This window comes from Talaromyces atroroseus (assembly GCF_001907595.1).
Source record: "Talaromyces atroroseus strain IBT 11181 chromosome Unknown scaffold_2, whole genome shotgun sequence".
In the NCBI taxonomy this organism is placed as follows: Eukaryota; Fungi; Ascomycota; class Eurotiomycetes; order Eurotiales; family Trichocomaceae; genus Talaromyces; species Talaromyces atroroseus.
The window spans coordinates 2596607-2609242 of record NW_017971434.1 but is presented as its reverse complement, the minus strand read 5'-3'; the positions used below and the strand labels follow the sequence as shown (position 1 = coordinate 2609242).

Here is a 12636-nt window from a genome sequence, read left to right as displayed (position 1 = left end):
GACAGCAAGCGGTAGCGTAACAATGGCCGGGGATAGCAAGTATCAGAAGAGAAAAAGGCGCAAGAACTGGGAATGCTCTCAGGTTGAACAAGAGGGAAGTCGAGGAAACGCGCAGACGAGTGAATTTAGCTGCCAACCCAACTGGGGCCGTCTAAAGGAGGCAGGCGGGCCTGGAGGAAGCAGCCAGCGATGGACAGACACCTCAACCCGTGTTAGCGCGGGTATTGGTACGTTCCGTACGCGGTATGCCGCCGCTTTGCGTGGAGGGCGCTGAAATTTACCGTACCCCACGCGTATTCATACCAACGTCCAGCTGCCAGTGTATATAATACGTAAATTACCGTCGCATATATCTAGCGATGTATCAATTGTCGCAGGGAGTAGTAGGGGCGAGCGGGAAAAAAAGGGGGAGGGGTTCCATGCCAGGGTTAATTAAGCGACTAACGCTAGGTTCGTTGATAGTTGATACAGCGATCTCCAGACGCACGCCTACAAAATGAAATCCTCCATCTTCCTTTCGCACCTGACGTTGTGGCGCCCTAGAGGGTCCGCTTTAAGGGGCAGAGGGTGCTAGTCTCAGCCTAATGAAGGGCCATCTTCGTCGCACACACTCTTAACTCTGCAAGCTGGTGCGCAGTTACCTAGGCATCTGCCAGGACATGACCTTCACTGTGGCTGCAAACTACGCGCTCAATCACAGAAGAGGGTATAGTCATAGAGCTATAAATATATATATATATATATATATGCAGGGTATACTTCATATGTATGGATGGCTACGGGTGGCTTCGTCGGGTGGGGACTGAGTGGGCACGGCCCGGCGATTGGGAATTGGCTTCAACATATTCAGCTGGTCCGAACGCCCTATAAATGCAGGATTATTGAGTGAAAACATGAATACAACCTGTGATGTTGAAAGCATTCACGACGTTGTGCTGTTCTTCTAGTCCCCATCTGGCATGAAATCTGCAGAGCGCGAAAAATAGACTGAGCCCAGCGTGCATGACTTTAGCCTGATTAACTAACTATAGATACGCTATTATTCATGTGTCCCTACGATGGAAAATATAATATAGCCGCCCTCTTATGCATTATCCTGGACAATGTACCGATCTCATAGATACTATCCAGAGACTCCGTTGAAAGAATGGACGATCCGCCTATCACTACAGTCTCGAGCGACTCGCGTGAGCGTTCTTCCAGGCCGATGACTCAGACGACCAAGAGGCCGCAAAGTATGGGCACCCCCTGCTGGTAGCTGGGATGTCGAACAGTACTAACGTGGGAGTATAGTCACACCCCGAGAGTACGCCGAAGCCATCATCTCCCATTCCAAACAAACCATCCAAGACACGTTGTACCCCGGAAATGTGTTCGAGGATCTCGGCCTCTATTTGAAGAATGGGTTACAAAACTATGAGCTACCCGGCAACAACATCCAGGGAACGTTTGCACACCCTCGATAAGCTTGACGGGAGAAGAACTCTTGATATGTATTCGGATCCCTTGCGATGTGTCGAAAAACTAAAAGAAGCGGAAAACTCTATGAAATGCCAGGTTCTCTTCATGCATGGATACCCTTCCCCGCAATGGATCAGCACAATTGGTGCGCTCTGTCGCACTGATCCGCAATTCTGAGCTGGGACATCTCCTCCAAGCGAGTGGAGCGACATGAACCAAGACATCTGGCCAAAGTCGATCCAGGCGGATTCTGCTCCTGATATTGGCATCTTCTCCTTCCAAATGACCTTGCCACCAAAGATCAGGCTTTCGCTTGGGGACACGTTGAGACGGCCGGTGCCGATTTCCTTGTTGCTTTGGAAGACCTTGTAAAATCCAATGAGGCATGTTGTCGCTTGATCGCTTCTTGTGTACTTGAGCGCTAACAAAGCACCTTTCAGTTGAATGACTGTCCCGTATTGCTCGCTGCGCACAGCACGGGCGCGATCATCCTAAAACGGGCAAGTTTTCTCTCATCATACTGATGATCCATGTCTTCTTTGTTGACAAAAGAGTTAAGCTTTGTGTATTCGCTATCACAATCCTCAACGTTTCAGGCCTCTTCTCCGAAATATTGCCGGCATCATTCTGCTTGCATGCCCTCACTCGCGCTCGGAAGACGTCAATGCGTGGTCGAACGTGTCGTTGATATTCAAGACATTCTTGAAGTCAAAGGCGAAACATGTAATAACTTGACAGGCAGCCACAGGCCTGGCAAATGACTGTCGCAACTTCGAACAAGCTATGGCTGAGTTTGCAGTTCTGAGCGTATTCGAGACAGCAAGCACCCGCACTGGAGGCATGTTTGGCTCCAAAGTAATGGTTCGTCCGTGTCTAACTTAGGCTTTCCCCTTTTATTCATGCTGGAATCTAACACGGTAAAAAGCTGGTCAATGAGCGCTTTGCGAGAACGAACACACAGCTCGAACAGATGCTTCCTTCCAAGTCAGACCACGCAAGTATATGCTGCGTTGCAGGTGGCAGCGCAGAGTCCACCGCGATTTCCTCATTCATTGAAACGGCGGTGAAGAAGATCCGTGATACATGGAAAAGGAGGTCACAGGAGGGTGAGTCGGATAGACGCTAAACAAAGAAAGTGCCATCTCACATGATATTTCCTACAGACTTCAACCCCATCGGCCTTGGCGAATCTACAGTGCGAAGCAAGTCAAGCACAGGGTCACTGAAACAAGCAGAAAAGATAACTTCCAAGGACGGAAGCTCATCGGGCCCCAGGCATTTTTCAGTTTATACAAGTCCGAAAGGCACTACAGGCTCTACAATTGGCAGTCTTCACCTTTTACCTGCTCTTACGGACTTTTCCATTGATAAAATGGACACAAAGCTACCCTGCTTTGTGATGCCCCTCAGCCGGAATAGTGTCTTCTCCGGCCAGGGGCAACTGTTGAAGGACCTTGCAAAATATCTCTCACCCATGAACGACAATGATTCTGAATTGTCCGAGGCAGGATCCGGTACTCATCCGCGAACTTTTGCGCTTTGCGGCCCAGGCGGCATGGGCAAATCTCAGGTTGCGGCTGAATTTGTTTATAGATCCAGGGACAAGTTTGATGCGATTATCTGGATCTCAGCCGACGATCCAACAAAAGTTTCTCGAAGCTTTGGCCTCGCAGCAGTCGCTCTTGGACTTGTTGAGGCAGAATCTCTAGAATCCAGAGATCATATCTTGACCCGAGATGCTGTCTTGGGATGGCTTGCAAATCCTGTGATATCATATAAGCAGCTTGGACATACTCAATCGAAGAACGAGGCCACCTGGCTGTTGGTATTCGACAATGTGGAGGATACCGATATGCTTGACGATTACTTGCCAGTATACGCTTCCGGTTCAATACTGATCACAAGCCGCGATCCTCTTGTGAAATCCAACATTTATTCTCACAGGGATGGATTGACTATGCCGCCGTTCGATGCTGGTGAGGGAGCCAAGCTCCTATCAAGTTGACTGGTCGAACAAATCTGAGCGACGAAGAGCAGAACAATGCTACAGCAGTGGCTGAAATTCTGGGTGGTCTTCCCCTGGCCATAGTCCAGATGGCTGGTGTAATTACACGTCAAAATCTAACCTTCTCTGAATTTCTAAGCCGTTTTCAAGATCAGAGCACTCATGCAAGTCTTTTCAGTCTCAAACTCGGACCCTCGAAAGCTCGCGCAGGCTACGAGCATACAATTGCGTCTGTGTGGGCGTTGGAACAGCTGGGAGAAGGCAGTCAAGTCTTGTTGCAGGCCATGTCCCTCCTCGATCCAGATAGTATCCCGGAGTACATTCTCGAGGAAAACCCGGCCGCAGGTACATGGCCGGACTACCCATCAACGAGCACCGAGTACCACAACGCTCGAACAGAGCTGATGCAACGATCCCTGATTACACGCAACAAGGAGCAGAAGACACTCACCATACATCGGCTCATCCAAGACGCAGTGAGGGCGAGAATGACAGACTACGAGTTCAGCAAAGCATTTAGTTCTGTGCTCTCCTTCCTCTCTGCTGTCTGGCCATATGAGAAGTTTAGTTTTGGAAGCGAAGTATACCGGTGGGCTCGATGCCAGGAACTATTTTCTCACATCCTCAAACTCCAAAATCTGTTTTCAAGGTTTAAGGTACCAACGAAACTAACACAGAATCATCTGGATGGCCCGAAGCTTTTCATTGATGCCGCATCGTAAGTTGCTGCTACAGCTTTCACCTCCGAATTTCCTTGGCTGATGTTTCTCTCTAGAAACACTAATATGTGGGGTCGCTTTGACGACACCATTCCTCTCCTCTTTCTAGCAGAACTATTGTGCGATGCCTTGGGTGACGAGAATCAAGATGCTTCATCTCCACAAGATCTAATTGACCAACTGGCCATCTGTCGCCGAACCATAATTTACGAGCGTGGCGTTCAAGCTTTGCATACTAACAACCCGCAAATATCTTTACTAAACATGAAAAAGTTCGGCGAGCTTGTGCGAGACAGTTATAAAGAGAAGCCCAGCGGCGGTACAGACCAAACAGTCGGTGTCTCTTGGAACGAGCTGGGAAACGCTTATTTCCAGAACAACGACACCATCGAAGCGGAAAAATGCTTTCTCAAGTCGAAGTCGTTCTTTGAAAGCATGGAAGATGCAACATCGATCAGTATCTCTATGCCCCTCATCAATCTTGGCTTTGCAGCGTTGGCCCAGGGCCGGCTCAACGAGGCGGAGATGATTTTCTCTCAGGCGCTGACAGATCGAGAGAAGGAATACGGACGCGATGACAAGATTTCTTTTGTGTAAGGACTGAATTCATTCCCAAAGATAGTTGATTTACATGCTAATTTTCGATACATAGTACGGGCAAACTTCTCCTGGGCTACGGCAACGTCAAATTCGCCCAAGGAAAACTCGACGACAGTTCACTGCTCCACCAGCGCTGTCTGCAGCAGTACAAATCAACCGTAGGCAATAACCACCGCCGTACTGCAGACAGCTGTGTCAAAGTTGCTTCTCACTTGGTACGAGTTGAGAATTTCGAGCCAGCCTTGTGAGTATCCCCTCTCATCTTGCCGGCTAACAACCCTAATCTAATGGTGTGAAACAGAATATTACTCAACCAGGCCATCAAGATATACACTGCGGGCGGACATCTGCACTTTATTGCCGAGCTAACACGTGCCCGCCGTAATCGCGGATTGCTGCTCCAGTCCCTTGGAAGAGGAGCCGATGCAATCACTGATTTGGATGTTGCAAGGGAATTGTGGCAGATAATGTGTCCTGGTGACTGGAGGAAGTTTGAGGATTTGAGTGATGAGGATTTCGATCAGAAGATCATGTTTTGGTCGAGATGATGGTGGTGATTGGTTTTTGATATAGTGTAGTACTTGTATACATATGCTTTCGTTGGATACGTGAAAATTACATAAATTACACTGGATCAACATATAACCACATACAGCGCTAGTCCTTTTTCGAAACGCTAAATTTTTCACCCCCCCCGTGAGCTCCAAGCCCGTAAATTGCGCTCCGTTTCGCAGGAAAAAGCAGCGTGTCACGTGCTCTCGAGCCTTGCGATTTTTCGCCCTTCCAAGCTTTGGTGAATGAACGCGGCCACGCCCGATTTCATCGCATCAGACCCAAACGTCATCCGCCGCGTCTCTGAATCATCCTTATTTATCTCCTTTGCTATTTTTCTTGTTCCATCCTTCTTCCGTTTGTTGTTTGCCTTCGCCCTTGAGCCCGTCTTTCTTTTGCGTGGCGGTGTGACAGGCGCGCGCTTCACGGTCGGTCGGTCGGTCGGCGCTTGTGCCTATTGTGGCCTCTTCGTGGCTCCAACTCTTTTCGTGCTTCTTCTGGGCGAGCAAATGCGATTGACACGCAAGAGATTGGGCCTAATAAATAACACAGCTCTCTAGGAGACGTCAGCTCATAAACTGCACCATCCTGGCTCCCATCAATAAAGCCTCCCTCGTGAGTGGCTACTCCGACTTGCAATGGGGGATGCCGCCGCTGTCGGCCTATACACCATTTGAATCTCTTCTCTTCTTCCAATGTCTTGCGTCACTCAGCAGCCGACCGACTAACTTCTCCGCCATCTCGGACACCCTGCGCAAGAATCAATTCATCAAGGACAATGCCGCTTTTGATACCGATCGATTAAGCCCACAGGCTCTCGAGGAGCTTTATACGACTCTACTACAGGAAGGCGTCGACGAGCCTTCGTCGGCCGGCGAGAAAACTGGTCATTTACAGGATGGGGCCGGTACAAACCCCAAGAAGCGCAAGATCGCCAGCGGTAATGTTGCCAGTGTTGGTGCTCCCCAGTCGCATACTGCCCTTGTCCCAGAAGTGGTCTCGCAGCTCTACGCACGGTACAAAGATCGAGTGACAAAGGAGATTCGGGATGAAGAGAAGAGGTACAGAGATATCAGTGAAGAAATCAAGAAACTCCAGAAGGATGCCGTCGAGGAATCTGTGGCGACTGCTCCGCAAGGAGCCAAGGTTCCGGAAGGCCTGACTCCTGCACAGCCAAGTAATGAGGACATGGATATTGATGTTAAAGACGACACCAAAACCGCAGAAGTTGTGGCTTCGACGATTGCAAAACCTCCAGAACAACATAAGGTTGATCTACAATCTCGACCGGCAATACCAATACCAATACACAAAACAACACAGCCTCTGGTAGCCCCAGTCACAACTACCCCTATACCATCACTCCCAGGCCATGAGCCGTCAATTCAAGGGGTCCAAAAACAACAGCTGCCGCCACCATCTATACCCGTCCTACCGGAAGTTGTGCCGCAGCAGCTACAGTCACAACAAATGCTACAACAGCAGCAGCAGACTATCAAGCAAGCACCACCACCACTCGGAATTCAAGCACCCCCTTCCGTCACTTTCACACCCCCTCTCAAAGCACCCGTCAATGGAAAAGGCACTCCATTGGCGTCACAACCTCCAGCATCGTTACAGGCGTCACCTAAGGTTCAAGTCAAAGTGCCACCGCCTCCCCAGCAACCACAACGATTACCACCACCTCCACAAGCTGCACCTCGTGTCGCTGCACCGAGTCGTGGTCAACCTACTCTTCCTGCCGGGTCAACAATCGTGTTTCAGGCACAGCAAGGAACAAGTCTACCTGCTACACCTACAAACCAGCGTCATGCTCAAATAGGTGAAAGAGCTTTTTCCAAGGGAACCCCCGTTCCTGCCGGTTCTCCAGTGACTTCACAGCTATCGCAAGCACAGCAGCCGTTTCAGCAGTGGACAGCACATCCCATTCCGTCCTCATCTGTTCCGGCCACTCCAAATGCACCGTCGCCATCTGGCGCCCAACCGATGCTTAACCGGCCTACGATGCTAAAGCAAGGCAACCTTATACCGCCAACGGATGTTACTGGAAAACTAATACCTAGTGCATTTCAAAGCAATGTGCCCTTTACCCCTGCTCCACTTCTTAGTGCTACGCAAACGCCAGTGGCGCAAATGCAGCAGCAGCCACAAACAACACCTTTCACAGGGACTCCATCGATCTCTGTGGACGTGAAAATTCGGCCACCTCGTCCATCAATGGATACCGCTGGATCACTTACACCGTGGAAGCGCACTCCAACTCTGCACATCAATATCCCCGAGACTCCCGGGTCCCCTTCACGGCCAAAGCCCGAAGATGTTAGCCCGATCAGTGAGACGGCCTCTTCACCAATCGAGCCCGCGGAGTCCCTTCTTAAAGAGACCATGCCACGGGACAACCGCGGTCAACCCGAGACTGAACGGCCCCGCAGTGGCAGGAAACCAAGTGTAGCACCCTCTGGTGCCGAAACGGTGGTTTCAAAGAGCGATAAATCGACGGCTGTGTTGGGAAACAAACGCGCTGGTAGTACAACGTCAACCAGAAGCAGAGCAAGATCAATTGCCTCTCGAGATGAAGAATCGGCAACGGATACAGCGGTAACAACTCAACGCAAAATCAAGCACGAAGCTCCATCCACGCCTGCTGGTGTATTAGAGGATGTCGATGTGGAAACAAGAGCTGGTACGCGGCGTAAAGCAGTTGCGGCAACTAGTCTTGCTGAAGAGGCCCCTGTGAAATCGAGGGCCAAACGTAAGCGTGGCGCCAGTGAAGCTTTAGAAGTTGATACTGCGCATCCAACACCGACTCGCGCCATCTCATCGCAATTCGTTTACTGCACTCGTAACTTCACTCGAACCGGTGCGCCAATCATGAATGATGTGGCTGCTCATAAGCATGCTTCAATTTTTGCGAAACCGTTGACTGAGAGGGAAGCACCGGGGTATAAGGATCTAATCTATCGACCACAAGACCTGAAATCCATCAAATCGGCACTCACTCATGGGAATAAGGCTATCGCTGCAGCAACTGAGGCAGTCAACACAGCTGCTGAGGGAGAATCACCTAATCCTGCTGCAACGGGGACTCCGTCGAAGAACACAGCTTGGCTAGCGAAGACACCTGAACTCATCCCACCAAAAGCCATTGTGAACTCATCTCAGCTAGAGAAAGAGCTGATTCGCATGTTTGCGAATGCCGTCATGTTCAATCCGGCTCCAGAGCGAGAACGTGGATTTGGAGGAGCGTTTCGAATGAGGAAGCCGAATGAACCTCGACCTAGCTCTCATCCCTGGGAACTTGATGAAGGCGGTATTATTCGCGATACGCGTGAAATGTGCGATGATGTTGAAAAAGCAGTCACGAAATGGCGCGCAGCAGAACGTACCACCACAACAGATGACTCGGCTAGCAAGAGTATGCTTTCTCTTCGAGGTAGCAGTGGCGATAGTAACACGGATGGTACGGATGCCGATAACAAGGGATGATTTTGGGAAAATTCAAGAGTTCCTGTATTACTACTATTATTATCTTTTGTCTTCCTTGTCATATGTCTCATGGATAGACATGGTGGTTATCTGAAACAACAAGAGCAGGGGGCTTGGTAGCATCAAACAATAAAGAATTCTATGAGAAATATTATTCTACCAGATTCATTCGTCTCATTCTATATATAATCAATCCTCTTTTCCATATTTCCCAATCTCTATGCACGTATAGAGGAGACCTGCTCCGCACGCGTCCGCCCAAGACCATCCTTAGCATAAAAGTCCATCGGATAAACGCCATTATTAGCCCTATCCCAATCCTCCCTACTCCCCAAAGCCACCAGGGCCTCGTACGGGGTAAGCAAAGGACGCGGAAACGCATACCCCCAATCAATACTCAACCGCGGACAAGCCACCTGCACCCAACACTCAACATCCGACATGGAAGCGAGTTTCCCGGGGAAAATCTCGCTCAGAAGCAGGTTTACGAATGGTATGTTTTGGTCTTGTAGATGCTTTTCTATCATGGCCATGGTGTGCGGGTTGCCCTGCCGGCCGAGCGAGCCGAGGATGATGCCCCATTTCTTCGCGTTTTTCGCGGTTTGAATGGCGTCGCGGCGCAGGGTGTGCATTTCTTCGTGCTCGTATGTCTCGCGCGAGAGGACTCGAGAGTATGGGTCGTAGCGGTATGCGGGGATTTTGGGGTTGTGGATCATTGCTGATTCGAGATGGAAGCGGCCATCGCCAAGGTAGAGGAGAGCGTCGATTTCGTGCTCGGATAGCTGAGGCGAGGTGCAGCCTAGGATTTCGCCCTTTGATAAGGGCATTATCTGCGGGATTATTACCTTGAAGCCTGCCCGTTCGAGCACCGGTTTGAGGCCGTGGAGTGTCGCGTTGAACTGGATTGTGCCGACGGTGGCTATGGTTTTGCCTGGTTGGAAGTTGCGCTCGAGCGTTGCGATGAGGTGGGAGGTGTCGATGCTGATATCGACGAATATATAGAGGGTTTTGATGGTTGTGACGTCCACGGGGATCAGGCAGCTATGCGCGTAATGGACGAGGAGATCGCAGCCTAGTGCGCGCGCTGTGTAGTCGTCGATACAGCAAGCGCCGTAGGTGACATCGCCCATGATTAGGGTTTCGATGCCGTCGCAGAATTCGGTTAGGATGTCGGATATTGTCGTTGCGAAGAGGAGCAGGCCCTCGGGGAATTGTAATGCGACTCGCTTGGCGCCCAATGAGCGGATTCGGTGGATGGTCTTGGGGATTTCAAAGGAGTAGTTTTTGGGCAGAAGCTCAATGGCTGCTAGGATATCTGGATTCTCGGAAATCTCTGGAGGGACACGATTCAGGGTGCGAGGTGGCCTTCGAGCGGCGGCTGAACAGGTTTGTTAGACTGACAGGCTGTGATCATATAGCAAGAGTCGTACCTTTTTGCATGCTCGTGTCGGTATTGCCTGAAGATTCAGTGAGTGCCTGCGCATCTGCTGTACGTCTACCCACGAATCTTTTCTTGGGCTGCCGGGTTGAAGTGCGGGGCGTCGCCGCGGGAGTTTCGTCTTCCATTATCTAAGGTCAGCCAGGGCAGAGTAGAAGAAATAGAACGGGAAAATAAAAATTCCCTAGAGACGGATTCTATATTTCGAGCGAATATGCAACGTGTATGCAGGCTTGCAGGTGGTGGCAGTTGTACCAAAGCAGAAATTCCGTAGAAAATCCAAAGGCGGCACAGGTGGGGCGGCGATAGCTAAGCTAACTAACGCCGATAAGGCCTGACTAAGCTCTACTTCTCCGCATTGTCTTGTCTGACACTGACGTTCTCTGCTCAGAATGCTGTTGCCCACGCATTCTTCGATACAAAGTGCGGTTCAATATCTTGTCATACTTGGAGGCTGGAAAGTGGCATCATGCAGACATTCAAGCCCCGTCTACTCTTCCGCTGTCCCTTGCAAACTGCGCGCCCCCGAGCTGCTCGTCACTTCGCGACTGAAGCTCGGTTAACCGCGGACCATGTTCGCATCGTCGAAGTAGGCCCTCGAGATGGGCTACAGAATGAAAAGAAGTCAATCTCGCTAGAAACTAAACTAGAGCTTATTAGTAAGCTTGCAAAAACCGGGTTGACTACCATCGAAGCAGGGTCATTTGTGCCTGCGAAATGGGTGCCGCAGGTAAGTCAGTTAACTACATTTAACTAATACGATGGAACCAGCTCGGCATACTAACAATGGCATGGTTTGAAGATGGCTAGCACGTCTGAGATACTCCAACATCTCATCAAAAAACCCCCTCACTCAGATAACCAAATTGCGTACAACTATCTGGTTCCAAACATCAAAGGCCTGGAGGATCTCGTCAAGATCATGGATGCAGAAGGCGCAACAGCCGGGTCCAAGGGCGATCCGGAATTCAGCACAACGACCGAGATTTCATTATTTGCCGCGGCAACAGAGGCTTTCTCCAAAGCGAACACGAATTGCACGATTGCTGAATCTCTAGAGAGAGTCCGGCCAATAGTGGCGTTGGCCAAGGAAAAGCACATCAGAGTCCGTGGCTACGTGTCTGTTGCGCTAGGCTGTCCGTATGAAGGACCAAACGTTGCTCCTTCAAAGGTCGCTGACATTACCGCAACGCTGCTGGAAATGGGCGCCGATGAGGTGTCGGTTGCTGACACCACTGGAATGGGTACTGCGCCTCGCACATTGGAGCTTCTGAAAGCGCTTTCTGCGGCTGGCATTGCCAATAGTGACCTTGCGCTTCACTTCCACGACACCTACGGACAGGCCCTTGTTAACACTGTCGTCGGTCTTGAACATGGTGTCAGAATATTTGACAGCAGTGTAGGTGGTCTCGGCGGATGTCCCTACTCCAAGGGTGCTACTGGCAACGTCGCTACCGAAGACTTGGTCCATACTCTCCACAGCCTAGGCATGCATACGGGGATAGATCTGGAAGAGATGTCTCGGATCGGTTCATGGATTAGCGATCAACTCGGACGTGCTAACGATAGCAGGGTAGGCAAAGCGACGCTTGCGCGCATAGCGAGGGAGAAAAGCTGCCCTTGATTTGCCGTCAAATGAATAAAAATACAATATGCGATGACCAAAACGGTCGTCACCTAATCAATGTACATAACGATTGCTGTTTTCTGTCCAACAAGAAAAAAATTGCACACATGCTCGTTTAATCACGTTTATTTTCCTGTGCCATGGCAAAGGTCAAAAGTCCGTTACCCGACCATTATAGCTCCAGTCCCCTTGATGACCCCAGCGCAAAGGCTCATTCTTAGGGCCCCCAATCTCCCCAGTCTTTGGATTCTTCTCTCCTTCGAATTCGGGCTGCGCAGCCTGCCGTAAATGCGGGTATAACGGCTCTTCTTTACTCGACGAATCCCGGTCGGCTGCTTGCGAATCGGGGGACTGGTTGACTTTGGGTGTGCTGAAAGCGCCTGTTGACTGCCTTTGAAGTCTCTCGAAAATCTCCTGCTCTTCCTTTGGAAGTCGTGGAGGTGCTGGTCCGCCACCGAAAGGACTCTTGTTGCTGTTGTTGTCTTCGGCTACTCGGCGGTTATATGACGATGTGAACGAGCGGCGGGTGGAGAAGAGGAGGGTTCGTCGGAGAGGATGTGCTGCAGCACGAGGCAAGGCAATTGTTTGAACGGAGCTCATTTTTCTTTTCACAAAATGAAGTATATAGTGGTGGTATACGCAGTTCGTCAAGAGATCAAAGTAAGTGTCAAGTTGAGAAGGAAGAGTCCGCCAAGACGCGCGCGCCTTTATGGGATGGATTCTCCTTATCGATAAGCGGCCGATTTTC

General features: G+C 50.4%; 5 protein-coding genes across 5 annotated transcripts; 3 read left to right on the top strand and 2 right to left on the bottom strand.

Annotated features, from left to right (window-relative positions):
• Positions 1–22: 22 nt before the first annotated feature.
• On the top strand, positions 23–1466 carry UA08_02959 (hypothetical protein; the record flags this gene model as incomplete). Its single annotated transcript, XM_020265058.1, has 4 exons — positions 23–227; positions 753–766; positions 1121–1235; positions 1294–1466. The coding sequence occupies 4 exons, from the start codon at positions 23–25 to the stop codon at positions 1464–1466; spliced, it is 507 nt and encodes a 168-aa protein (XP_020122196.1).
• A 778-nt stretch (positions 1467–2244) lies between these two features.
• UA08_02958 (hypothetical protein) lies at positions 2245–8823 on the top strand (the record flags this gene model as incomplete). Its single annotated transcript, XM_020265057.1, has 8 exons — positions 2245–2322; positions 2387–2567; positions 2625–3437; positions 3494–4184; positions 4242–4778; positions 4838–5029; positions 5087–5323; positions 5898–8823. The coding sequence occupies 8 exons, from the start codon at positions 2245–2247 to the stop codon at positions 8821–8823; spliced, it is 5655 nt and encodes a 1884-aa protein (XP_020122191.1).
• Positions 8824–9041: 218 nt separating this feature from the next.
• On the bottom strand, positions 9042–10389 carry UA08_02957 (Diphthamide biosynthesis protein 1; the record flags this gene model as incomplete). The annotated part of the gene is made up of 2 exons (XM_020265056.1): positions 9042–10201; positions 10254–10389. The coding sequence occupies 2 exons, from the start codon at positions 10387–10389 to the stop codon at positions 9042–9044; spliced, it is 1296 nt and encodes a 431-aa protein (XP_020122190.1).
• Positions 10390–10730: 341 nt separating this feature from the next.
• On the top strand, positions 10731–11885 carry UA08_02956 (hypothetical protein; the record flags this gene model as incomplete). The annotated part of the gene is made up of 2 exons (XM_020265055.1): positions 10731–10991; positions 11064–11885. The coding sequence occupies 2 exons, from the start codon at positions 10731–10733 to the stop codon at positions 11883–11885; spliced, it is 1083 nt and encodes a 360-aa protein (XP_020122189.1).
• A 153-nt stretch (positions 11886–12038) lies between these two features.
• On the bottom strand, positions 12039–12488 carry UA08_02955 (hypothetical protein; the record flags this gene model as incomplete). The annotated part of the gene is made up of 1 exon (XM_020265054.1): positions 12039–12488. The coding sequence occupies one exon, from the start codon at positions 12486–12488 to the stop codon at positions 12039–12041; it is 450 nt and encodes a 149-aa protein (XP_020122188.1).
• Between the last annotated feature and the right edge of the window lie 148 nt (positions 12489–12636).